The sequence below is a fragment of the Ptychodera flava genome, chromosome 11 (genome assembly GCF_041260155.1).
Source record: "Ptychodera flava strain L36383 chromosome 11, AS_Pfla_20210202, whole genome shotgun sequence".
Classification (NCBI taxonomy): domain Eukaryota; kingdom Metazoa; phylum Hemichordata; class Enteropneusta; family Ptychoderidae; genus Ptychodera; species Ptychodera flava.
In genome coordinates, this window is record NC_091938.1 from 6014961 (window position 1) to 6041795 (window position 26835).

The following is a 26835-nucleotide window of genomic DNA, read 5'->3' on the forward strand; positions in this document are numbered from 1 at the left end:
TACAAGGACATTGACCAATGTCATAGATATGCACGTCAATTTGTTTTGTGATACGATCCAATATGGCCGCTAGGCGGCCATTTTGTTACGATTTTTTCATATACAGAGGCATAACTCAGGCATATCTCAACCGATTTTATTCAAAGTTGGTACAAGGACATTGACCTATGTCATACATATCTACGTCGATTTTTTTATGTGATACGATCCAATATGGTCGCTAGGCAGCCATTTTATTACAATGTTTTCATGTACAGAGCCATAACTCAGACATATTTCCACCAGTATCATTCAAAGTTGACATTGACCTATTTCATACATATGCTCGTCAATTTGTTTCACGTCATGTAGCAGTAACATGTCAATTATTGAAGTTTCGTAAGTAGGCTGATATGTCAAGAAATATGTACTGCATCAAATTCATGAAACTTTATACAGATGTTAACTGATGTTAAGCTCACATTGCTTTAACATTGAAAAAGACATTTATCAGTGTCATTTTAATTAATTTGTAATTGCATAAGTAATGAACTTTCCTAATTAGGGTGATATAGCCACAAATTAATACAACGTCAAATGTGATGAAACTTGATACAGATGTTGATCTCATAGTGTTGTAAATACTGCATCAAACTTTATGAAATATGGTACCAGTGATAATCTGTTAAGTGTTAGAATTGTATGCAAAAATGTTTTGCAACATCCTGTTGATTAATTCCTAGTTGACTCTTTATGAACTTTAGGATGGTGGCCTACATTGGTTCTATGTTTTCATCACCATGGAACTCATTCTTGGCCATTGAGCGCCATGTGTATCAAAGTATTTTTATCACAGACCTTATTAATGAAGAGGACTCTATCCTCTCTGAGGACATGTAATCAAAGTACCCATTATTAACAAGTGGGGACTGTGTCATCAACGATGACTGTCAAAATTTAACATGTGAAAGTGGGTTGGACCGTAAACGGTTTATGCTGTCATAGCAATCAATCTATGCTAGAATGAATACTCGACCAAAAATTGGTTTTTAATTTTCTACTTGTTTGCCCAAATATTGACTTCAATCACCATGAAACCATGGCGACGCGTAAGGGTTTTCTTGCACTTTACCACGTTTTTGATTTCACGGGTCGAAAAAAGCGAGTAGTGAGTCCTGTAAGATGGTACACGCCTCGCAACTGAAAGTCTTAAGCTATTTCTCTAACTTACCTACAAGGAAGCTTCAAGTTCAACCACACTCTTATCAATTCAAATAGAAGAAGAACGATGAAGGGTAACCGTGTGAAGTTTAGTGCTAGAAAAACAAATTACCCAAATTTAGGCCTACCGACACTTCAAATTCAAAATGGCTGCCATCCCTGTGGTAACCCTGTTGGAAAAGTTAGTTTCGATTTTCACAAAAAATTAAGACGGTGAAAACTTTATTTACTCCATTAGCTTCAAAACGAGCCCCCGAGTGACATTACACCCAACTGAATTGTAAAAAAAGTTTGGTAGTCCGAACATCTGTCCCGTAAACTTGATTATCTTTTACAAAAAACAAACAAAAAACAAACAAACCAAAAAAAACAACAACAAAACATCCAAGATCATTTATTCCCATAATTAAGCTGTACTGTCGTTGAAAATGTCAATATTTCAATTCTTGGCTATTGATTCGGTCGATTGTTTACAGTGTTTGTTTACTCGCTCGTAGAGGCCATAGAAGACTTGCAAGTCGAAAATTATTTGTTAGAATCTGAGTTTTACTTTTTTTTTGCGAATGTTCTGTGGTCACACTTAGGAAAGGATATTTGTCAAAAGTATCTTTTGATTTTAAACAATCTTTTCGAGAAATATGCGAAAAGATACGGGTACTGGGGCTTTAATATTCAATGTATTTTCCGAAATTGTTGTTCTGTTTGTCTAATTTCTAGTTCCACTCCCCACCTCCCCCAATGTTAATTCAAACTGTCATATGTTCCACTAATCAAACATCGCTTGAATGTGTGCAGTGCCCAATACTATCCGGACCATAATCAGGACCCTATTCGTTCATCACCTGATTGTAAACCATCTGCCGTGCTTTAAAAGCGAACACTTTTAGTTTACCGTCCTTTTGAGAAAAGGAGAGAGAAATGTTCTGGTTTTGTAGAAAATATTTACACAAAGTGGGAGCTATTGTTCCTTTGCCGCTTGTCGCTAAAAACGTCACGGACAATGAAATACTACGATACGTGTCAGCTATCGTAAACGAGAACTTTTAATTTAAGCAAAAGTCAACTCGACGGAGAAGCGAAAATATTGTCCAAGTGATCAAAAGGCCTTGTACAACCTGGTGGCCATTGTATTCAAATATAAGTTTTGATATTCGACCAGTCTTTTTTCACCGCCAAACAACAAACACATACTCCTAACCGCCGTCACTCTGTAAGATACATATTTGCCCAACTTTGCCAGCACTTTGCTCTGAATCAACACTAATCAAGGTCAACTCATATCCGATGCCGTGCGTTTGTTTGTGCAGTCGGGATTTTCTCGAATTTAATTTGTCACTTTTGAGTGATTGCCCGCTTTGACGTGACCGATGACAAGTCTTGCATGAAGTGATGTACATTCGTCCGTGTCCAACGAGGTCACACAATCGAAACCCAATCTCGGAACAGTGTACCCGCATCGTTTTTGATGGAAAATATAGGTAGTTCTATCCCTTTGATACTCGATTTTATAAGTACGTACTGCTATCAGCACGGCCACAATCATGAAATTAACATAGTGACACTGAGAGCTTCATCTGCCGTATTTTTTCACGTATTTTCCAGTATTGATTTTGTTGTGTTTGTGAAATAAACTTACTTATTCCACTTCCAAAGGTCGAATAGTTCAACCAGCCAATTCAGTATGGATTGCATTACGGTCATCCGAATGTTGTTTCGGACTAAATTCATTAGACAATCATAACATGCATATTGTAAGGTGCATTGTGTTTGTATGGCCGATGCCGTGCATTTTGAAATACACAGTAAGACATTTGACTAATATTATTCTTTTTGGAGAAAAAGAAAGTGATTTTTTTCCACAGAGAAATATGAAAACAATATTGCCAACTTCCAGCAACGCGTGCATAACACAGAACCTAACAAACGGACACTTGAACATGGCTACTGCAAATATTTATCAAACTGCTTTCAATACTGCAGGATGGCATGGCTTATTACGCTGTAATGACTCCTTCATGCAGCAAAACCTACATGAGATGATTGTATAACAGTTGACTTGAAGCTAACGCTTACATTTCTCTGTCTTGTTGAGTATTTGACCCGTATAAATAGCTGTCTTTTCGTCGCCTCATTTTTTCTCGGCCACATCGGCTTTCATTCGCGAAGCATCACGTGACACCTTGTGCTACGCAAACATTTCACTCAAGTGATTGTTGAATGCAAGCGAAAGCATATGGGACAATCGCGAGGAAAAATATGTTATATCACCCAGTTAAGTTGGTCTCACAGTTTTACATTTCTATTCAATTCGACCCATCGATTTTTCCATACATACTGCTCTGCTCTGCTCTACCGTTGCTCCGCGCGTTTCTCAATCTCTGGGATGGCTTTTTGTTGTTAGTGGTAAAGGCCTGGTTGGTACATAAGTGTTGTTGTCTTGTGTTTCCCGTGGAGAGCGACGTATCTTGTACAAATTTTGACTTTTCGATTTATAATTCATAAACCCATGCATTCAGAGCTTGAAACCCTGGTCGAAATCCCAGGTGAATTTACAGAACTCGGCAGCCCTGCAAAGATGTTTTTATATATCTGAAATTTTGACCATCTGTAGCTCGATTTTTGACAACTTCGAAAACCAAGGTAAAGGTCAAGTGCGCCGGCTGAATTTATTTGTCAAGTTTAACCAAAAAAGTGACTCTGAACTTGGAGATGTTGGACAAACAATCAATTAGCGACGACAAACGTAGAACCCTGACAACCGCTCTCCATGTTCATACTACTCCAGATCGAATAAAGGACTCCACGCATCAACGATAATTTACACGCAAAAAGTCAAGAACCTTGTTTTCCCCGTTCTTGAAGCTCCGTCGGCGTTCTTTGTTCACCCTACAAAAGGCTGAACGAGGGCAGATGTTGCGTTTCTTGTGTAGATATATAGGTAACCAACTGAGATTTTACAATGCGCTCATGCCTTTTTCATTTCAGGCGACCACACATCCAGGACCGAGTTCGTCACAAGAGGCAGACACTTCAAGACATGGCTAAACCGCTCAAGGCTTGGCTGTACGAACACAAGGACAATCCCTACCCGACGAAGACAGAGAAGATATTACTGGCGTTGGGATCACACATGACTATCGTGCAGGTGAGCGGTTTTGGCGTTGCTGCCAATATTGGTTATTTTCACCAAATCGTGTGATGACAGTGATACACGGTTGAACATTCCAAGCATCTCTGATGTTTTTTACCCACCGAGGGTATTTTCCTTTATTTTGGCTCAATTTCTACAAAAAAAAACAGTTTCTTGTTCTCCTAAGGTCATGTCGCAATGCTGTAGCTTGATGTACAACTTCTCAACACAGTCTATGTGCGGACAATGTCAAACCTCATTGTCAACGTGAATTGTAGTTCGAACTAGAATTCATTTGTCAACATAAAAATGGCACATTTCTCCCTATGTGGGGCAAATACTATGTATTTCATCATACTATTGGGAGAAGCAGAAGAAAGATGTACGTTTACTAGAACAAAACCTATCACCAGCAGATCCAGTTATTGTCCCTCTGTCTGGTTTAGATGGGGTTGGAAAATAAGGTTGTCAGCAGTTATAGCAACCGTACGGTTCATTATGCATAACATACACTTTTTGGTCGCGATCTAATTACCGACTTGAGCGGTAAGATCAGAGCTGCGTGGTTTCTGGAAACCTGGGCCGACGCTTGTTAAGATGAAGCTCTTTTCTAGTAGCAGTCGGCAGCCTGGCATTTGATAATGAAACTTTTGAGTTGCAATTGGCTTGGTAATAACACCGTTGCATTTATGAGATTTTCAGGATTAAGATGCGAAACCTGGACCAGTTCTCAGTTTAGCGATTGAAAGATGCGCGATTTGTAAATTAGACATTGGTACGGAACTGTCACATGGTTTTGCTTGGGCGGGAAAGTGCAAAGAAGCACGTCACAAAATCATCGCACATGTGGTAAAATTATCACTGCTTCATTTTGGTTATAGCTATATGGGTAAGCCAAACATTGCCTGGGCAACTGACTGTCGGACACGTTTCGGCAATTAGGTAGTGTAGCAAAATTAGCTGTATGAATAGAGATTAACCCTACTGATTTCTAAGATGACGCGTGACCTTGCTTTTATCCGCAAATAGCACTCGCTTGAAAACGAGCGAGCACGGGGTCGGATTGCATCATTTGGCGCAATGTTTATCCCTACATATCCAAACATTCCAATATTTATGGTCGTTTCCCAGCTTATCAATGCGGGTTGTCTTTGTCGTTGTTGGCGTTGGTGACCCAGGTAGTACACCATTTTAGTCACAACAGCATCCATCATTTTGTCATGTGACGAAAGCAACCTGCGTGCTAACTTAAAAACAAGGCGCAATATTTCTGTTTCAAACTCTCGTTGCCTGGCCATGGAGTATACGTTTTGTCGACAAACTGTATTTAGATTTACACATTTGAGAAATATTAATACTAGTACCACATCTTTGTGAAGGTTGCACGTGTCACACGTGTCTTTGTAGGATTTTGACCTCTGTACAGAGATTGCCTTGCCTCATCCGCAGATCAGAGAAAACTCCGACTGCGCACAGAATTTCTGTCATGGTCGTTGTCTATTGTTTTGCGTTAGTATCCAGGGGAAGGTGTTGCCCCTGGTTACACGGATAAGATCCTGCAGAATGGAAACTGCAGACTCCAGACTCATTTCCGCATTCTGGGTCATTCCTTCCAGCCGCGTTAATCTCCTTCGAAACTCCACGTCAACACGCCCTGATCAGCAATGGTTATGTCAGAGATCACAACTGTTTGTTTTGTTAATTGATTTCTGATAAATGACACTCGTTTGGCGGTTATCACTATCTATGCAGTGGGATGATGGATGGACGAACACCCGTACGAAAGGTCAACGTCTGTCGTATTCTGAGAATGGTGCCACGCCTTTCAGTAGAACCCCAGATCAAACAAAAAAACTCAAATAAATCAGATCTAGATGATTTAAAGTGCAAACGGCATTCGGACACTACAGAGTATGAGACAACGTATTATATATATATATATATATATATATATATATATTATATATATATATATATTATATATATATATATATATATATATATATATGGTGATAACTCCACTTCGTATTTGAAGAAATTTACGTTGATAACGCTCTGTTTTTGCATCGAACACTTTAAATAGACAAAGTCACTCTTTTTTTGACCATTTTGCGATATATAGAAAACATGGAATACTTGCGTTAAGTTACTGAGCCTACAAATAATAACTGCATGAATGTTTAAATTACCCTTTTGCCGATTTCAGATTCTCTCTCTCTCTCTCTCTCTCTCTCTCTCTCTCTCTCTCTCTCTCGTATTGTATGTTACTCTCTCGAATATTGAAATATTGCGCTATTAAATCCTAACAGTGCTATACCTGACACTTTGCCAATAGTCAGAAATTGATCGCTTTTTTGTACAGGTCTGTTATTGTTTCCTCCACAGTGTTCAAAGAAGATCCAATTTTGCAGGAACACTTGTATCTGAACATTCCAGTCATTTGAACAGCAACCCATTGATTTTTTAGCTCCCATAGCCATATGTATATATGGCAATGGAAGCTATTCTTATAGGCTAGGGAAATGTCTGTATGTATGTATGTCTGTATGTCTGTATGTCTGTATGTCTGTGTGTCTGTATGTCTGTATGTCTGTATGTCTGTATGTCTGTATGTCTGTCCGTCAACATCAAAAACTCCAAAACCGCTGTACATTTCATCTTGATATTTGGTGTGTACATGGATGATGGGCTGTAGATGAGATTTTGTTCAAATGAAGTTGCCATTGCCAAAAATATGCAAATTAAGTGAAAAAATGTAAAAACAGTCAAAATTGAAAAAACTCAATAACCACGGAGCACATTACATGAAAAATTAGCATGTAAGTACTTTGGGCTGACATGAAATGATTGTGCACATCTTGGGTCAGTATCTTGGACTTGCTATTTTTCATGAATTTTTTTTGTAATTTTCTCCCATTTTTGGTCAAAAAATCTCCTGCTCTGAAACCACAAGTCCGATTGATTTGAAACTTGGTATGGAAGTGCATAGGAGTGACCTTTCCCAAATTTGGGCAAATCGAGGTGAAATTTGCATATTTTTAGTTTACACGTCCATAGACTCCCATGTATAAGGCAGATCTCCATAGACTCCCATGTATAAGGCCACGAAAAATAAAAATTTAGTTTCTCATCGTATTCATATTGCAAACAGGATGCAGTGACACAATTTTTAGTCCCCACGGATGAAGTCCAGTGAGCTTATAGATTGGGTCATGTCCGTCTGTTCGTCCATCCGTGAGTCCATCCGTTCACGCATATATCTCGGATATATTGACAAAATGTCATGTGACCTTGATCTCAAATATACATATTTGTCCATAACTCAGTAACCACAAGTGCTACCACCCTTCATATATGGTATGATGGGACAGCTTATGACGCCACATATGGTACCTCATTAATTATGCACATATCTAATTTTGAGCGAGCCAATAGAGCTAGAGGTCTGATTTTTGGTATATAGGGATAACTTAGCAAAACAATTTTTTTGACAAAATGTCACGTGACCTTGGTGACCTTTGACCTCAAATATACATATTTGTCCATAATGCAGTAACCACAAGTGCTACAGCCTTCATGTATGGTATGATGGGACACCTTATGACGCCACATATTGTACCTCATTAATTATGCGCATATCTAAGTTTGAGCGAGCCAATAGAGCTAGAGGTCTGATTTTTGGTATATAGGGATAACTTAGCAATACAATTTTTTTGACAAAATGTCACGTGACCTCGGTGACCTTTGACCTCAAATATACATATTTGTCCATAACTCAGTAACCACAAGTGCTACAGCCTTCATGTATGGTATGATGGGACAGCTTATGACACCACATATTGTACCTCATTAATTATGCACATATCTAATTTTGAGCGAGCCAATAGAGCGAGAGGTCTGATTTTTGGTATATAGGGATAACTTAGCAAAACAATTTTTTTGACAAAATGTCACATGACCTTGGTGACCTTTGACCTCAAATATACATATTTTTCCATAACTCGGTAACCACAAGTGCTACACCCTTCATGTTTGGTATGATTGGACACCTTATGAGGCCACATACTGTACCTCAATAATTATGCGCATATCTCATTCTGAGCAAGCCAATAGAGCTGGATGTCTGATTTTTGGTATATAGGGATAACTATAGGAGAGAAATTTTTTGACCAAATGTCATGTGACCTCGATGACCTTTTACCTAAAATATATGTTTATGTCAATAAATAAGTAACCACAAGTGCTATGTCCTTGTTATTAGTAGGATGGGAGACCTTATGACAACACACGCTTTACCTCATTAATTATGTACACATCTAATTCTGGGCAAGCGAATAGAGCTAGAGATCGGATTTTTTGGCATATAGGGATTAATTAGCATATATTTTTTTTTTTTCAAAATGTCATGTGACCTCGATGACCTTTGACCTTGATTATACATATATATGCATATTTCAGTAACCACAAGTTCTATACCCTCCAATTTTGATAGGATATTAGACCTTAAGATGTCACATCTTGTACCTCATTTATAATGCGCATATGTAGTTCTTGGCTGGCCAATACTGCTAGAGGTCTGATCTTTTTTCCCGATTTAGATTATAACTTAGACATGCCTCATGTGTTTCAATTGGGAACAACGACATAGACCTATGTGCCCATAGATCTCAACATATACACTCCAGTGATACTTCTTAATGACCACATTTTCCTGCCCCATCAAGACTAATACTCCTATTACAAGTGGGGACTATGTCATTGTAAATGACTTGTTGAGTTAATGGTTGTATCACAGTATTCAATATATCTAATTCTGTATTTTTTCCATTTTATATTCTGAATAATTACATTAAACATATTTCACTGTCTCCAGTACATTTCATTTAAGTATTTTCACTTCATGCACTTTATCCCTTTCACACATGTTCAAATATCTGACCAGAGAACAAACACTAAATAGTCCAGGATGGGAGCTACAGTGTCATTGACGCTATTTTTTTCTTTCTTTGCCGTTTGCTTGTACAGGTGTCTAATTGGTTTGCCAACGCCAGGCGACGTCTGAAGAACACAGTTCGTCACCCTGGGCTGACCTGGTCAAAGAGGATAAAGATGTATAACCATTTCGTGAAGGGCAACGCTGAGCTTCTCAGTATTAGTTCAGGAAGTAGCGATAGTTCAAGGTCCGATATGAATACAGATGGTAAGTTTCCAAGTTACCCTCGCTTCGAAGGGTGATGAAGTGTGCAGACCCCCCCCCCCCCGAGTTCATAATCGGTCGATCTCAAAGCTGTTGAAGAGATTTCATATATAACATTATATTCCCCCCAGTTTATGGGGACAAGATTTGTGTTGGTTTACAAGGACGCCATGCGCACGTAGACGCCCATTACATATATACATGTGTCAATCATCATGCTGTTGGTTACAGTGTTCTAAATACATTATCGGATGGATTACGTGTACATAGTCCCTGTAAGAAACGATAGTATGGCGTGTTTTGCCTACATGGTTTTATTTGAAGCATTCTGTGTAATTTCGAGCTGCTTTCTGTTCACCTCGGAGCCGCTCCCGAGCACACATCCAATGCGGGCGATGTATGGAACACGTAATGTTTTCCAATCACCATCTCTCATGACCACCACACCGCTATCATCATCATCATCATCATCATCATCTGATTCATCTGATTCATCATCATATAATTCATCACCACCACCACCACCGCCATGATTCATCACCACCACCACCACCACCACCGCCATGATTCACCACCACCACCACCACCACCACTGCCATCATCATTATAATCATTACTTCCACCGTATGCACCATCTCCCATTGCCAACATCATACATGAACGTGGCATCTTCATGTTATTCAAATCATCATCAATACTACCATGACATCGAGCATAATCTACGGTCTCTCACACTCGTGGTTTGTGCAGGTAGGGGTTGAGAAAAAGTCGTACCTGACATAAGGGAAACCAGATCAACCCCGGGAAGTTAACTCAGAGATTTAATATTGCAAATGCGCATATTGATTCGCTTCCACATTACAGCAATCTGTCTCCGCTGTGACATCTTTATTAACTCCTCTCGTGCAGTTTCGTAGCGACCATCTCGTTAGACAACAAATGCATCGTGCCTATATGCCTATTAACATGAATGTGCCAATAACCGTTGCTAGGCGATATCCAGTAGACGTGAGTCAGGTGGCTCGTTGAGAGACTTGCGCCGTTTATTTCGCGATATCTTGAGATCATGCTGCACAAGGATATACTGACAAGAGTCTGCAGTTTATTACATTACTATGTCAAGTGATCGAGGTCACCTGACCTTCCGTTGCTGGTATATAACACAAGTTTTCATAATGGGACAAGTTGGACACAGTAAAGTTACAAGTGGCATGTGCCTGGCCTCGCCTATCCATCCTTGCAACTTTACAAATAGAGCAGAGAGCCGAGTATTACAAACTTCGTACTTCGTCAAAACAAATCAAGTCACCGGGAACCACCTTGACCTATATACGAAGGTTACCCGATCTATTAATAGACTTATCGTCTGTGTATTTGTTTTGTGTCCGATTGCAAGGCCAGTCACTTCGACACAGAGTGTTTACAGTTGGTTTGTTGAACCAGCCATATTGTGACTGTATTCCTACAATTTTACTAAACGTTCGGGCATGTTGCATTGCATTAAAGGAATATGTTGCCGTGCCTGGAACACAGTTTTAATATTTGGTCTTAACTTTTACGGTACACTACCTATTGTTATTAACCATATAATTTTTTGATGGCCTCTTAACACCTGCTTGCACCTGAAGCAGTCTTATAAAAGGGGCCAAGTTTTCGTCAACTTTATCTCAGAACAAATCGATACACAGTGCACAACTTCCAAAACAAGAACACAGGACTAACATTAGCCAGTGTCAACATTGATTGCTGCGAGAACTGAACTGGAAGTGAAAGACTTAAACTTTTGATCGTACTGTGCTTGAGGAATCTTTAGAATGTTTTCCTTCACAATCAAGAGTTACAGTCAGGAGTCTAGTCGACAACGTGCAAATGTTTGATCTGTGGGAGCAAATACTCCAAATTTAATGTAATGTTAGTTCGGCTGGAGATTTTGTTTTGATGGACCACTCTTTCAACATTTTCCAAGGTTTCAACCAATATAACTGCCTTCTCAAATAGTGTAAATTACAAAACCAATTCCAGCAGACAGGGAACTTTGTCCTAAATGAACTGTAAACCCTCCTAGCAAGGCAGCTATGACAAACAACGCTGTCTGTGACGTCACGAGTGCGTTTGTTTGAAACAAGAAGTTCGTGTTGTGTCGTCTTTGTGTGTCTGAATAATACTTGCCGACTCCCTTAAAGTTTCTCCAATTCAACTGAATTGAATATGAGTAGTTTATGAATCTCGGCGCAGTACTTTCAATATCGACACTTGAAAGTCACTACCGCCCTCGCAAATCGGTTTTCTCGAATTCTAGTCACGAGGATTGTGATAAGTTGACATCTTGTTGAGAAGTGTCGACTTTCATTGGTTGTCTCGGAGTCGATGAAAGCAACATGAAAACATGTTGCTTGGTCAGATGCAGATTTGTCTTGTTTGGAAGCACAATAAAAGGGTAGCTTTTAATTTATAAGTTTTTAAGCGAACTGTATATATGAAATATTATTTTACGACCAATACTCAAACCGCTGAATTCGAATTTTACTCTGCCAAACTAACGTCGCAGCGATGCTTTTACAGATAACCTTGTGAGTGCACACCTGTATTTTAGGGAAACTCGACGTCGGATTAGCGTCGGCTGAACGCACGGATGTCACACCATAGACCCTTGGGCGCTGGAAACACAGTGTTTGCTTTCAGTGTATGTAAACTATGGTAGCTGTACCTGTTCGCATTCCTTGTAAGCTTACGTGTATATTAATAATTTCTGGTTATGAAGCCACACGGGCCTCATTTCTAGGCAGCGAGGTAGGTATGTCATGCATCACACTTGTATGCTAGTGGCAAAACGTTTCGGTTTGACCGCCTCCCGAGGTCACACTCGCAGAAATAAGTCCTGTCTGCCGTAGTGTGTTAAAGCTTCACTGCAAATAAAAAAGACAGAGTATTCATAAAGTTTTCGTGAAGATGCACAATTAAACCCCCCCCCCCCCCCCCCCCCCCCCGAGAAAATACGTTGCAGAAAATGGCTGCCATAGTCCACAGTTTGCTACGGTCGGAAAATATTTTAATTTTCTGTAGGCGAATCACCTCTAACATAAACGTTAATGGCCTGATTGTAATGTATCCTTATTGTATTTCATGGAGTGGTAATATATGCCATTTTCAATTAAGCAACTCCAATTGCTAACGGGATGCCTGGCTTTTGTCTGATAGCGGGCCTTTCAAAAATAACTCTTAATGGACTGCACCAGGACGTCGCGTTATCTGTTGTTCCATGCGACGGCGAAATCATACCTCGCGCGCGTACTGTAACCATGACATTTTGCGGGAACAGTCACTGGTTCCCGGCGCGTCCAGGGCAGCTATAAATAATTCTGCATAATTCACACAATTCATAAAAATCAAGAGCGTGTTTTTTTACAAACAGATTCAGTGTACGAACTCGTTCTTTCTTTATTAATAATCGTTTGCGGCAATTTATCCGTCAAAGCGTGGATATAATCAGACACAACGTTGCATTGAAACATGATATTTTTTTACTGGCATGTTTAATCTGCCAAATTATATTCGCCTAAATTCAATCGCCCGTGGGAGTCTCTGAGAAACACGCCGCAGCATTCTGCAACATCGACCTGTTCTTTTCTTATCCACCAGACCTCGGTGCTTTCGGCTCTATCCAATCCATCCCCTCACGTCGTAATGAAAATTAATAGAAACACAGTTCAAATATTTGCGAAGTCCAGGTTTGACTCCACAAGCGCCGCGCAATTGACATTATGAAATATTGGCAATGTAGAACGCAACCACAGTCTTCCTTTTTGTATATACGGCAAATTTGAAGTATCTATTCAGCGTTGATTTGCATGAGGTTGTTCAGCTGTTTCCATCGTCGGTTCTGTTTGATTTGTATCGTTGTTCTCCCCAAACAAGGCTCTTTGAGAGCAGGACCAGGTGCCCGTGTGTTCAAAGATACATTGTGGACATACAACGTATTTTAAACCCTATCCAAACATTGCATGTAACTTCAGTAAGCATCGAAGCATCACCTCAACATCTCTCCTCCTCGGCTTCGCGACTTACACTTGCACGCACATCTCGTGCAAATTCATCGTTTGGAGTCAGCTGTGAGTTGGAGGACTTGATTCAAACAGCAAATCGCTTTTGGTCAGTCTCCGATTTTGTTTTAATAAGATACATAAACTTTCACTACTTGATGCAATTCCATGTTGTGTTTGCGGCGACCTTGTCATTATGTAATGTATCATAATTTGCATTTTACCCTTAAAAGACAGTTTTGAGTTTAAGTACTCCACTGATATTGAATACTCGTGTATCAAAACATTCTGTAGTAAAGAGTATTACAGAAAATAGGGCTTTTATCTGGCCATTGTATTATGTGTCACGTACAAGCTCTACAGACGGAACACCGCTTGACACATGGAATGCTTCACTAGGATAAAGTTGTGTACGTTCAATGATTTGCAGCCCTTCGTCTAGTGTTACTCGCCAGAGTACGGTGTTGAACTTTTTTTCACCGCAGTATTTTGTTGGCACACCGCCATTATCAAAGTAATTGTTGTGACGGCCTTCAACGATTTCCTTTTAAACTAATGACAATGGCTGACGCTATGTGGTACCTGTGTTGGCAGTTCGAAATTCTCGTCGCTGCATGTTCATGATACAGATTACATAGAGCAAAAACTGAAAAAAAATACGCCAAAATATAGCTGTTACACTTTTGAAATTTCCCAATCAAAATATGAACATTTATGGTTGTTCATTTGAAATACAAGGGCTACAGATTTAAATCAGGTGACAACCATTCGAGCGTTAAGTCATGTTTTGGATAGCAGGTATTACTCGGTATTAGGCCTAAATATTTGGGGTATTGAGATGAGTTAAGCGTTAAAGCGCTATGAAAACGACCGCACTTTGTCGTGGGGCGTTATCTGGTACCGTTGAGGGCTCTCTACGCGGCGTATTTCGCGTTTTAATGTCTGTTTGCTTTTGACTGTTATGTATCTGCAAAGAGTCGACATCGTGCCTGTTTCACGATGTTGACGCCGCAGACACCGGAAACGTTCAGCCCGATCCGTTTGGCATCGTGAAGTTGCCATGAGGCGGGCAATATGCGATGCACATATGTCAGAACATTTCAGACAAACGTGTTCAACACATGTCCTGGCAGTATATCATCGCTGACAGTGTGTCGTGTACACCTCACGTGTACCTATACAGGGCAAAGCCTGGCAGGCTCACATTTCTTCAGCGGACGTTCACCCTTCATCTTTAGTCCAGTCGGTAGATTGAAAGGTAGCTGCCAAACCCGCAACATTTTCGTGTTCTTTTTTCTCACTGTTATTGAACTCGGACCACTTTATTGACACGAACACAAAGAAAGATAAAAAGGAGAGATAGCTGAATACCGCCACATCCTATTCATTGTTCGATAATTACCATCGCGAAGCGTGTATTAGTAATCTAAACCACAGCACCTCCACCGGAAACTACATGTTAAAAAGTTTGCGGGCTACTTTTCAGTGGGGCGAAGGAGTCGGCCAAACGATGTTAAATACCGCTTTGAAAGTTTTAGGACGAGGATCTAATTGAAAATGTGGGAGCGGAGTCCCACATCTGATTTGACAATCGCGTTCACTTTCCACGCCAGGAAATCTATTTTGGGAACAATTACGACATCGACAATTACGACAGAAACAGATAAGGATCGGTCTCCTTGATTGTAGTGTACACACACTTCAATACCGGCGGATATCCTTCATTTTGAAAACAAAAATCAAATTGCATCATATACATCATCAACAGCCCGCATTTTGAGCGCGAACAATTCCACTTCACAAGCATGCTGATTGTCGTCTCGTTAACCTTGTTTCCCTATCTTCAATTCCTGAAGCAACCATTTTATTTTTTTTGTCTTTTACAGACTTTGATGACGACATTTCACACAGAGAGGACACCATGAGAAAGAATAACGATCACGGCTCTTCCAACAACATACCACCCTCCCCATCCCTGTCGTCGGACAGCGAGCACTCGGAGTACCATGACGACGACACGACGGAGAACGCCGACGACGCCATGGCACCGCCGAAATACAAACACACAATCTTACAGCGGTATCTAAATGACTCTTTTAATCACCACTGTCAGTCGCCAAATCAGTCCGCCAAAGAGAGGGTAGTGCCGAGGAAGAAAAAATCAGGCTCGCTCAGTTCCCATGACTACGAGGACATGTCAACGTCACCGAACGATACGTCATCGAACGAAGGGGAACATCAGCATAGAGTATTTGATGGTAAGAAGCAGAGATACTTCTTCAGTAAAATAACATTATTTACATAAAGTCTGTTGTGTTTCCTGTCCATAGTTTTACAAAAATCAATAAGATCGTGTTCCAGATCGTGTTCCTGGAAAAGTTAATACCCCGATTAGGTGAAATGTGCCAGGACTGGATCGCCTACCTGCTTGTAAAACCCTAAAAGTGTGAATTATGATTTATCAACGGGACTTCGATCCTTCACGTTCGACCGTTATATTCGATAAATTTCAGTGTTATGTAGAGAGTTTCTGATGACGGTCGCGTTCACGTTTGAGGGCGCGTGTACGTGCTATGTGTATTGAGCCAAAAAAGCTCGACCCTATCACGGTGTAAAGGTGCATTCTCAGGAAAGTGATACTCGACGAAATCGAATCGTCAAATAAATAAGAGTGTAAAATGACAAAAGGAATTCAAACAAACGACGCAAGTATTTTTATCTAATAGGCTGACGAAGTTTTTCGTCACGACTTCATGATCACCGCACAATCACCATATTTCATCTTGGACCTAGACTCGTACCGTATTCCGTTTTTGATTCGAGCTTTTTTAGCATGTCAACACAGTATTTTCGATGTTACGTATGGCAATCGATTTAGGCGGGAAGAACTAGACTTTATTTAAATTTATTTATTTGTCAACAGCGACCGTCAAATCAAGTTTGCTTGCTCTGCACGACTTGATGTGTCGGCAATCCTCGCATTCGGTATTTCAATATAAGACGAATGTTTTTCTGTTAAGGGAAAATAATTTTGGAAGTAATATGAAAAGTTACTTTTATTGCCCCTTAGAAGAAATTGCCATGTTGTATAATCCAAAAATATCCGTGATATCATTTCTCAGGAAGCTAAACCTTGGCCTTTTAAGGCACTCTATCTGGATTAAACCAGCACGCGGTCTTCGATATCAAACGTCCATAAACTAATCTCCAAACACGGACTTCCAATTAGTCAGCTATCATAAATTTCTCCCTGGTACATTTAATGTCGTTTTAGGCGCCCTTAGAGGAGTTCAATTTCAATGCAAATCTACTTAATACGTCACCATGAACGGCATTGAGTGCTGTGACGAATCACAGCGCTCGCCAACTGATCATGAAGTTGGATTTTGCGGGGGATGCGGAATGTTTTAGTTTCAAGTTTGAAGCTATTTTTAGATGGTATTATGACAAGAGGCTGCGCTCCATCGACTGATTTCCACACGTCTTTATCTTTGACAGTCGTTAAAATGAAAAATGAAAATGAAATCCTCTGATGCCGCTTAGAATAGCAAGGCCGACACAGTTTTTAACGCGGTTGTCTGCTTGACAGTAGCACCATTAAGACCGCCCTGTATTCTGGCGTCTGGTGCAAAATGTATGCAAATTGCCACGGACCGACGCAAATCGAAAACTATTCCGAGACCATAGAGAGTATGCCTTCCGACCCTTCGTGTTTTATCCGTTCCGACCTTCCATGCATGCTTTAAACGAGCAAAATCGTGAGAGTGTGTGCAACATACCTGTGATAGTTTGATTGTGAGAATATCGATAGTTTGTCAGATGGCATCTCTATCTAACCAGGCAAGTTCAATAATATCGCAGCATACAGAACCGCGAAATGTTCTGACCATGACAGGGTGTTCTGTCCATTCAAAACACAGTCAATGCTTGTCAGTGATAAAACAATAAACAATTTGCAATTATCAATGTCGCGCTTCACATATTTTTTCGACAATATTTAATTATCTACAAAAGTAGCAGCTTTACAGACGAACAATATCGAAATTGTACTGTTGTGGCCCAGTATAGACAGTAAAAGCATTTACCATTGTGAGAGTGAATGTAGACGGCGCAGAAAGATGCTTTGATTCGAAACCGCCTTTCCCTCTGTCTTCACCTATCATCAACTTTCGCATTTTGAACTTGCGGCTAATACCCGATGATATGGTATAAAGTCTACCTCACTTATGTCAAGCAGACGTTTTTTTTGTATTCAAACGTATTACGTCAACTGTGACGGCTGCAGCAAATATCAAGACGAATTGCATTGTTTGACCGCTTTGTAATGCCGCTATGACATTATTACAGCCAGGTATTTGGACGCAGGCCGTCTCTGTGCATGACGGGGTCATTGTCCGAGTTCAGGAGAGCTGCACCCAGAAAACAAATCATAAGATGTTGATTAGTTGAAAATGTTTAATTAATCATTCAACCCGACCCACCTTGCCGAATATTTGGCGACCATAAAAAAGTCAATATGAAGAAGTCAAAAAGCATAAATTTGGTGGTTGCATAAATGAAACTAAGCGTGAACCAGTTTTAGTACTGGTTACTTGTTAGAAGGCCATATACGGAAACATCGATAAGCTACATCGTCTTTCATTCATCTTTCCAGATATATGTAGACATTTTTGAGATATTTCTCGTTTATATATATATAGGCCCTACATGTAAAACAGGCCAAACAAATACTTGCATATAATTGATGCTACATCGTCGCGATGACAGAGCCGAGTATTTCTCGCTTAGTCAAAAACAAATCCAGCATTCAACACAATGCAGCGATCATTGCGTGCGGTTGCTTGGTATGTTTCGGAATCTACGCTTTAGAATTACGTCATCATTGTGATTTGCATACATTATAGCGTCACATGTATTTCGATGTCTTGTCCATGTAAAATCTGAATAGACGCGTCAATCGTTTCGATGGTAGTTACCTCATCGAAGGGCGGACAAACATGAGCACCAGATTTCAGAATCCCCGGTACATCCAGACTTTGCGGAGAAAGGAACCAGGGGCGGAGGGCTAGGGCGTTCCAGGGTTCCCGCAAAACACGCCAACTCGGGACGGTAATTATCCGAAGGCTTGTGAGTCACTTGTCAAATACCAAGGTTGGCCGTGCATGCAAAGAGAACCACAATGACAAAGTGATTTCAATAGATGTCAATTAGAGCCAATTATACGAAATGCTACAAGTCACTCTGTGTCTTTTTGCTTTTAGGTAGCGAGGTCTAGTATTCCCTTTTTTCTTTTCAAAAGATTTTTTTTTCTCATGGCGATGCTGAGCTATCGCGTGATGAATACTCTTTTAATTCGGGGACTGTGTGAATGGCCATACTACCGTGAAGTGGCTTCGATTTGTGGATACGCGATCCGCACCGGCGTCTTGAGTTACAACTTGAGTGACGCAGGGTTTTGGAGCTGGTCTGTAAGTTCTTGTGCCCGGGGCACTCAAGTCAGGTGCCGCCAACTAAGCTGTTCGTGCAAAAAGGTGTTCGTGCGAAGTTTTTCAGCGGGCGGGCAAATTTCAAAACTAATCGGCGGGCGGGGAGAAAATATCGATATTTACTGTGGGCGGGGAAGAAATTTCAATACTTTCAGCGGGCGGGGAGAAAATTTTGGACAGTGGGCACCGGAAAATACGTAGAGAGAGGGGAAAGCGGCGTGCTTGATAACTTGAGGAGAAATTAAGCGCCTAACTTAGAGGGAGCAATGTTCCAAGTATACTGCTAACTGCTCGCACGGTTTTGCGTTGTTCTGGGGTGCCTAGTGGGCATCTAGTTTGCAATGGGAAATTTCAGTAGTGGGGAGAGGGCAGCGGGGAGCTTGAATTGTTGTGGGGAGTGGGGAGCGGGCAGACTGTAGATACCGGAGGGCAGTGGGCATCAAAATTCAGTGGGAGGGCATATTTTCAGCGTATGCCAGTGGGAGGGCAGTTACGAACAGCTCTCACTTTCCCCTCCAAATTTTAGGTCAGGGTCAAAAATAAGAAAAATCGGTATATCAGCCTTCAAAACATGTTTTGTGATGATTTTGCGAAATTCATGAAATTTACCAGTTGGCGGCACCTGTCAAGTGTCTTGTTGTCTTTCTCTCAGTCCCGGGCGAGTTCGCCGCGGTCTGTCTGGCGCTCACAATCGGCGTCATTTGAAGCTATGACGGTGTTCGGAAAGTATGCGTAGCCCCCTACTTCAGGAGTGTCGGAATACAAGCTGGAAAATTGAGGACTTTCACACTTTTCTCTAACCACGTGCCACAGTAGTTGTACAAAGATGATCACCGGTGTCAGTTTCGGTGAGTCGCTGCGAGGGAAAAAATGTTGTCCATTCATCGGTCGTAATTGTACCGTGACCACGACTGGCACTTTGAGAATGAGCTGTTATGTGATTCGGAATAAACAATTTTTGACGGATGACGTCATGTGCGAGACCTGCCAAGTCACGCGAACCTACTTGTAAAAGTAGCTTATCATATGCTTTGCTGTAACTTTTTACGATATTTCATTTTAGTGGCTTTTACAAAGAATTCATTTTCTCATCAATCTCCGAAAATTGTGGCGAAGTACATTGTACAACCTTTGTGAACACACTTCATTGTTACACTAAATGCAATATTATCACTGACAAATGAACTCAAGTCCTGGCTAAAATTCAAAGGTCGACAGCGACATTTGGCATTGCGTCGGCGGGTATCATCATTGTATAAACGAGGTGCAGAGTTTAAGACCAAAATATCAATTTTCGAATTTTAAAATTTCTACCATTCTGTCTCAGCTCGATGAAGTAAAATTCAATTCCTGGTTTTTGTTAAACCTGAATGACGAAGCGCCTTTCTGTTTGAGGTAAAACTTGCATACGTATGGTAAATTGAAAATATTTTAATGACTTTCATTTTCCTGAAAACCAGACCTCTCAAGGCAAGGATTGGTTTCTTTTAAAATACGAAAATTACGCTAAGTATCGTTGGTTGTTCGATTTTGAATTAGCAACAGTTATAGACATATCACAAGGCAGAAAAAAGGGACGTTCAAACAAGTAATCTTTGTGAAAAAGAACATTTGTATTCAAAATCATGTCATGTCACGTGATCGAGTTTAGGCTGGACCGCTGGACTTCGAAGGATGTTGTTAAAATCGAAGAAAATGTGGAGGAAAATTTCTAGAAAAGGTGTTCCCAGCATGCGCTTCTTTTATATAAAAAAATAGCTCATATTATTTGAGGCCGAGACAGAAAGTGTGGAATTCTTTGCAAGAGTAGGTATAAAGTACCTAGTCGGACAAAAATAGGTCAACAATTGGAAAGGGAAATGAAATGCACACATCAGGACCAGCTTGCCTGTTCGAAGGGCGCTTTAATTAGCAGCAAGCGGTGTTAGTCGCTTTACCGCCCCCTAAGGTCTCATCACGGAGAGCCAGTCTTCCTGTGATTCATAGGAGCAAATGTAAAATCCGATCAAGAAACCGTAGGTGGCTTGTTTGCCTACCTTTTACCAAGTCAAACTGTTATCTTAGTCGACTGTTATTTGGCAATACAATAATGCTTTAGATGACGCAAATTCCAGCTTCCTAAAATATTAGGTTATCCAGTTCCCCAAATACGCTGGCAAGTAAGAAGTAATGTAATATTCAATCACGCAGTGTGTTGAGTCAGTCTGTAAGTGTTTATATTATATCCTGCTGAATAGGGAGACTTGCCCGTAAATTTCTAATGAATGCTTGTAACAATTGTTCATTAGGTATGTTGGAACCATGGCCCAGACGTCGGGCGATTGAACATGCCTGTTAAGTAGCTATAAAAACACAAGTAATTCGTTGTATTGGGCTACTAGTGAGGATTTGCATTTTGTATTTAGTTAGTACAACTATTTCATTATTCAAGGTAGACACCCCACTCTTGAGCATCGAGTCTTGAGAGAGTTTATATTCGTTTCAAGAGAAGAAACAAATCCCATATTTGAAGAATAAACAACAAAGTTTTACCGGAACGAAAGGATCGAACGTCATCTCTTTCGGGGTCAGAGTTCAAATTGCGTGCAGTCACAGACGTAGAAGTGCGATGTTGCATCATCAGGGAGTGGTACCACTTTGAAGCTGTCCTTGCCCGGAGTGTCATCAACACCCCTGCACTGTGTCCGAAGCTGTTTAAATAAACTGTCTGTGCTGTTGGTTAAAGTCTAAACCAAGGTGGACGAAAACTGAGGTGTTTTGCGCTGTTTCTGCGTCTGTGCGTCGCTTTTGTTTGCCGGTGCGGTATTCTTTATTGTTCGTCCGGTTTTCTCCCTCTTTCCTCTCAAAACATCTCTTTCACCATGATGATGCTGGGCAGTACCATGCTATCCACACCGCCCAAGGGCTGTCTGTCTGCTTTCTATTATTACTCAGTGACTCGCTGTTTTTCTGTTAGCAAGTCTTCCCATGTTATCGGTTTCGAGGAACTGAAAAATTGTTTTGTTTTACTCTTTCAATACATGGAGATCGGTTTCCGTCGAGGTCACATCTTTGCAATCAATTTCTCGCAGAGCAGTGTCCTTCCATCCTCTCAAATTCCAGACATTTTACTGAATAGGTAATTTTGTCCCGTTCCTTCCAGAAAAAATCTCAACTTGTGTTATCTTGCTGTTCCTAGTGAAGGTAAACTTTACTTGTTTGGAGTTCATCACCAGGTCATACAATATTTTTCAAAGAGCTGGATTACAACTAACTCTCGCCCAGACCCAACAGGTGTTCGAGGTTGTGAACTGACAAACAGCCCCGTGAGGAGCGCGTTAGTTTACCCCACTCCATGTAAATTTTTACCTCTCGATTGCCAAGTATACTTGAGCGTTTTGTAGCTGTATAGCGTGATTACATTGCCTTGAAAAAATACCCATGACACCTGGCTAGGGTCGTACAGCTCACCTCACTCTTGGGCAATGTCACGTTTCTCTGGTCCCTCCAGATTTCTGAAATAAACTTCATATTTTACGTTCCACCATCCGTACCACCCACCCTAGGAGAGCATTACATTCTGATCGTGTTCTGGTATTCCCGAATCGTTCCAGAGAGCTTTCAACAATCGTAATGTAAAACACGCGCTGAATGGCAACTAACCCATCTAAAACACCGAGACCAAATTTTAATGGCGTTTACGTTACAACATTGGGCCGGAGCGACTGGTTGTCAATGGATTCTTTCAGAGAATCTTTTTTGTTGCATGACAAGCGCGTGAATATTTCTTGCCCGCACAAAAGGGTAATAGACTTTAGTTACTCACGCCATAGTAAACCGCGTTTCACGGTCGCAGCGTGGATAAAAAGCTGTTAAGGTTTATATTTCAGAGAGGTCTGGTAACAGCTTTAGAGGATACACTTAGGTCAGGGAGGAGTTCGGTCCCATCAAAATCTCAGTTGTACTCTCCTCCTCTCTGCTAATGCAGATCATTTCGTTTACCGGTACTTTAGTTCTTTAGGTGTGCGCAAATCTTGATGACCATGCGGGCAAAATTCTGTCTGCTTAACAGCAATGACACGTTTCTCACAACAACTCAAACCTTCCATACTAGAAATAATGCTTCCACAGTTATAAGGTCAAACATTTCTTTAATGATACACTAATATGTCCCGTCAAGCGATGTGATCAGATATGTACACAACTATGATAAATGCGAGGGAACATTGGCAAGCATGACCAACAAGCGTTCCATTGACCGCCATCTGTCGAAAACCGATATAGGGTTATTTGTTTGCAATAGCTTTTGCGTCGCAAAAACATTCCGAGGCTTTTTCCATTTAGCGTGATGAAAACCAATCTTGCAGTGGTGGGTCTCTCCCGGCAAATTGTTTGCTTACACTGTCAAAACATTTTCTGACTACTATGCCATGACTCTTGAGAGGTTGGCAAAAGGCATGATAAGTTGTCAACGGATGTATAGATGGAAGTGCTTCAGAAAATACTGCAATGATCGTACCACTGATATATCGGGAGATGCGGATCGGAGACCGGGAACACAAAACGTTGCAACTGCATTACATCAAGAACGTTACTCCCAGTTTGAGGGAAGCGAGGGAAGTGCGAATTTCATTCAAAGTTGACTCTTATCATGATGTGACTGTAAGAACGTTTTCCTCATCAACTTGCCCAGGTGAAAATACTCAACTTTTTCATTCTAAACCTCTTGAAGTAATCTCTTTTCCTTTTCTATTTTTTTCAGATTTCCAGGGCGAATTTACATTTCCTAATGTCAATGTACATTGGAACAGGTACGTTGTCATAGCGATCAACTATCGCAGTTCTTCCACTCAGTTTAACTTTTCTGACCTCAATTATCCAAACTTAGATGTTTACAGCAATTGCCTTGTTCCTTTACTGCCTTTGTTGTCCATCAATACGTCACGTGGGCTTGTTGACAATTGTAAAACATAATTTAAAGGATAAACATTTTCACGGTCAGAATTTTGACACATTTTGTTGATAATGCATTGCAACATCTTGCAATCAACAACCGTGAACTCTTTGCAATGCCAAGCTACGAGAGTCGTCATCATCAGATTGGCTGAGGTTCCCATGCGATTTGTTAACTGCATAGCTACGACGCCCTCACAGGCCCATTGATCATTAAATAATGTGTGTTTTTGTTATATATTTACAGTAAACAAACAGATGAAACGTATTGGAAGGAGATCAATGCTGCCATGGCCTTAACTCACATGGCGAGACTGAAACAGAGACAATTACAGGCGAGGGATACACCGTGTGGTGCTACGCGCTAAAAAAACGTGTGCTCAAGTGGAAGTTTAATAAAACGAAAGACTGGATGCATTAGCTTATGGACAGCGGTGGCGTTGTTACAATATCTAATCGAGTCCTCAGCTGATAATTTGATGTGATCAATCTTGTTCCGGGTGAGCAAGACCTACGCGGAAGGGAAGAACATGTCCTCGTTCATCGTAAATGTACTGAACCTTGGATTTTGTCGATCTCCATTGAGACCTCCCCGAACTACGGCCATCTCTACACTGAGTCAGTTGCCATCATAATGGAAATCAGTTCTATGGGACACGAAAAATCGCTTTTAATTTGCCTTACCTTCTGAAGATGAAGAGTTCGGAGATACGAATGGTGTACTCCGGTAGCGAACTTCAGTGTACTTCGGTAGCGAACTTCAATCAAAGTGGTCAAATTTTGCTAGCATTACCTTAAAAATGGCAACGAGATTGGCCAAAATATCCGTGCCTTACGAATTAGTGGGGTTTCATGAAGATAGTTACTAAGTGCGCAAGCGCACGTCTTGTTTTAATTTAACCGATTCATTTTGTTCCCAAGGTTTCTTTAATTTGTAGTCGGACGAAAAATTTATCCGAATTTTCCAATGCCGATTTAAGCTTTGATTATTGTAGAGCCATTTTTTCCTCGCATAGGTACTAAATTCATTCGTTTTCATGTGACGTTATGTCATGCGCCGAAAGAGGGCGCTTTTACTGCCCATTCTTTTAAGTTTGATAACGTAGAGCTAATAATTACTAAATTTGCACAAATGGTTCGCAGGTGTTTTTAAAAATAAAATTCGTCTAGATTTTCATGTTCATTTAACATTTTATTGATTTTGGTGAGGCGTTCACAATTTTTTCCTTGTAATTACAGAAAGTTATGACTTCGTTCCAGTTTTTAAAGAGTTCAACCTCCATCGTGTGATTCTCATTAGTTGCCTGTCATGTGCGTAGCTTATCGTTTTTTCCCCGCGTTTAGGGTGACAAAAACTTATGAACATAAATTATAAACAGAAATGCATGAAGAAAAAATAATATTTAATAAAAAATCGGCCAAAGCACAGACCATTTCGCAGGTCGTAACGTTCGTGCTTTGGACAATATAACGATAACATTGAGGGTGAAAACACTCAACACAGAATGAATTCTGTTAGCATGCGATTTGAATGCGATCTTGTCTTGCACCTGGTTAGTGTTTACTTTACGCACTGATAACGTACAATGCCAAGACACCTTTGTGAATCCGACTGGATAGGTCAGATCTTGGCTGCGTTTAAGGCGGCTTCATCAATTTTCATTTATTTCTCAGAAAAAAAGTATTATCATACACATAGAGATGTTTTTCATCAATGTGAATTCATTTGTTGCCATGGAAGTATTGTGGACTATAGAGATTAAATCAAAACAAAAAAATATAAATCAAGGAAACAGCAGGTCGTGTTTTCTTTGAATATTCGGGTCGATCACTATATTTTTCAAGACGACCCTCTTCTTTGTACGTAAGTTGGATGAAATTGACATTCAATGTGTGTACATGTATATTTCATCCATTTCCTCATCAATCTTGCTGTAAATAAAAATCAAGTGAGGCAATATTATGAAAAAGTAATGGCGTATTTTTCGTTATGAATGGAAGTTGCTCCGGTGTGAGGGCAGGGAGAAGAAACAAGGTGACACGATTCTACATTACGACTTCTGACATACAACATGTAAATTGAGACATCGTCACAGACTCTAGACTGATCGCTCGGGGACGCTCCCTGCGCTCGGGGGAGCGTAGAGAGCGCCCTCGAGCGACGTATCTTCCAGTCTACACAGACTCCTGTATAAAACAAAACCAAAAAAAAACAAACCATAAAGAAGAAACCGCGAATGTGGCACCCGATTCCATCCGCGAGACACGATTTAATGATTGCTATCGCAACGAAGCGCAAAGACCTTTCCAACAATATATTTTATTTTGAGACTCGAAGTACTTCCAAGGATGGTCAATTAGTGGATCCGTTCAGACGTCGAATAAAGATCGATAGATTTTCTCGTTTGGAGGCGAAATAATTAAACCAGTGCCCTCAGTTAGGTGACTACACAATTTCATCGACTCGAAGCATTTGATGTTGTATTTTAAAATCAAAATACGAGACCCAAACAGAAATCATTCGCATATGATGGTCTGTACATATAAACTGAACCATAGACTTATTTCACATGAGAAAGTTTTGAATGATTTGTCTATACCAGTATTATCTTAGAAAATGTTCAATGACATATTTAGGAAAAACGCTAATTTTAAGTTTTATCCTACATTTGTAGTTCAACTGAAGGTACACAGCACTTATGAGTGCAAATTGACACCCACACCCACCCACACACACACACACACACACACACACACACATATATATATATATATATATATATATATATATATATATATATATATATATATATATATATATATATATATATATATATATATATATATATA

General features: G+C 40.4%; 1 protein-coding gene across 13 annotated transcripts in view; it reads left to right on the plus strand.

Annotated features, from left to right (window-relative positions):
- The window catches only part of LOC139143378 (homeobox protein Mohawk-like), a 122881-nt gene extending 96926 nt beyond the window's left edge, over nucleotides 1-25955 (plus strand). For all 13 annotated transcript variants that reach the window (XM_070713646.1, XM_070713643.1, XM_070713640.1 and 10 more), the window contains 5 exons: nucleotides 4186-4345; nucleotides 9356-9530; nucleotides 15454-15825; nucleotides 23795-23843; nucleotides 24233-25955. In XM_070713646.1, the coding sequence (XP_070569747.1) occupies nucleotides 4186-4345; nucleotides 9356-9530; nucleotides 15454-15825; nucleotides 23795-23843; nucleotides 24233-24353 (877 nt within the window). In that variant the 3' untranslated portion in view covers nucleotides 24354-25955. The remainder of the gene's footprint in view (nucleotides 1-4185; nucleotides 4346-9355; nucleotides 9531-15453; nucleotides 15826-23794; nucleotides 23844-24232) is intronic.
- Nucleotides 25956-26835: the final 880 nt, after the last annotated feature.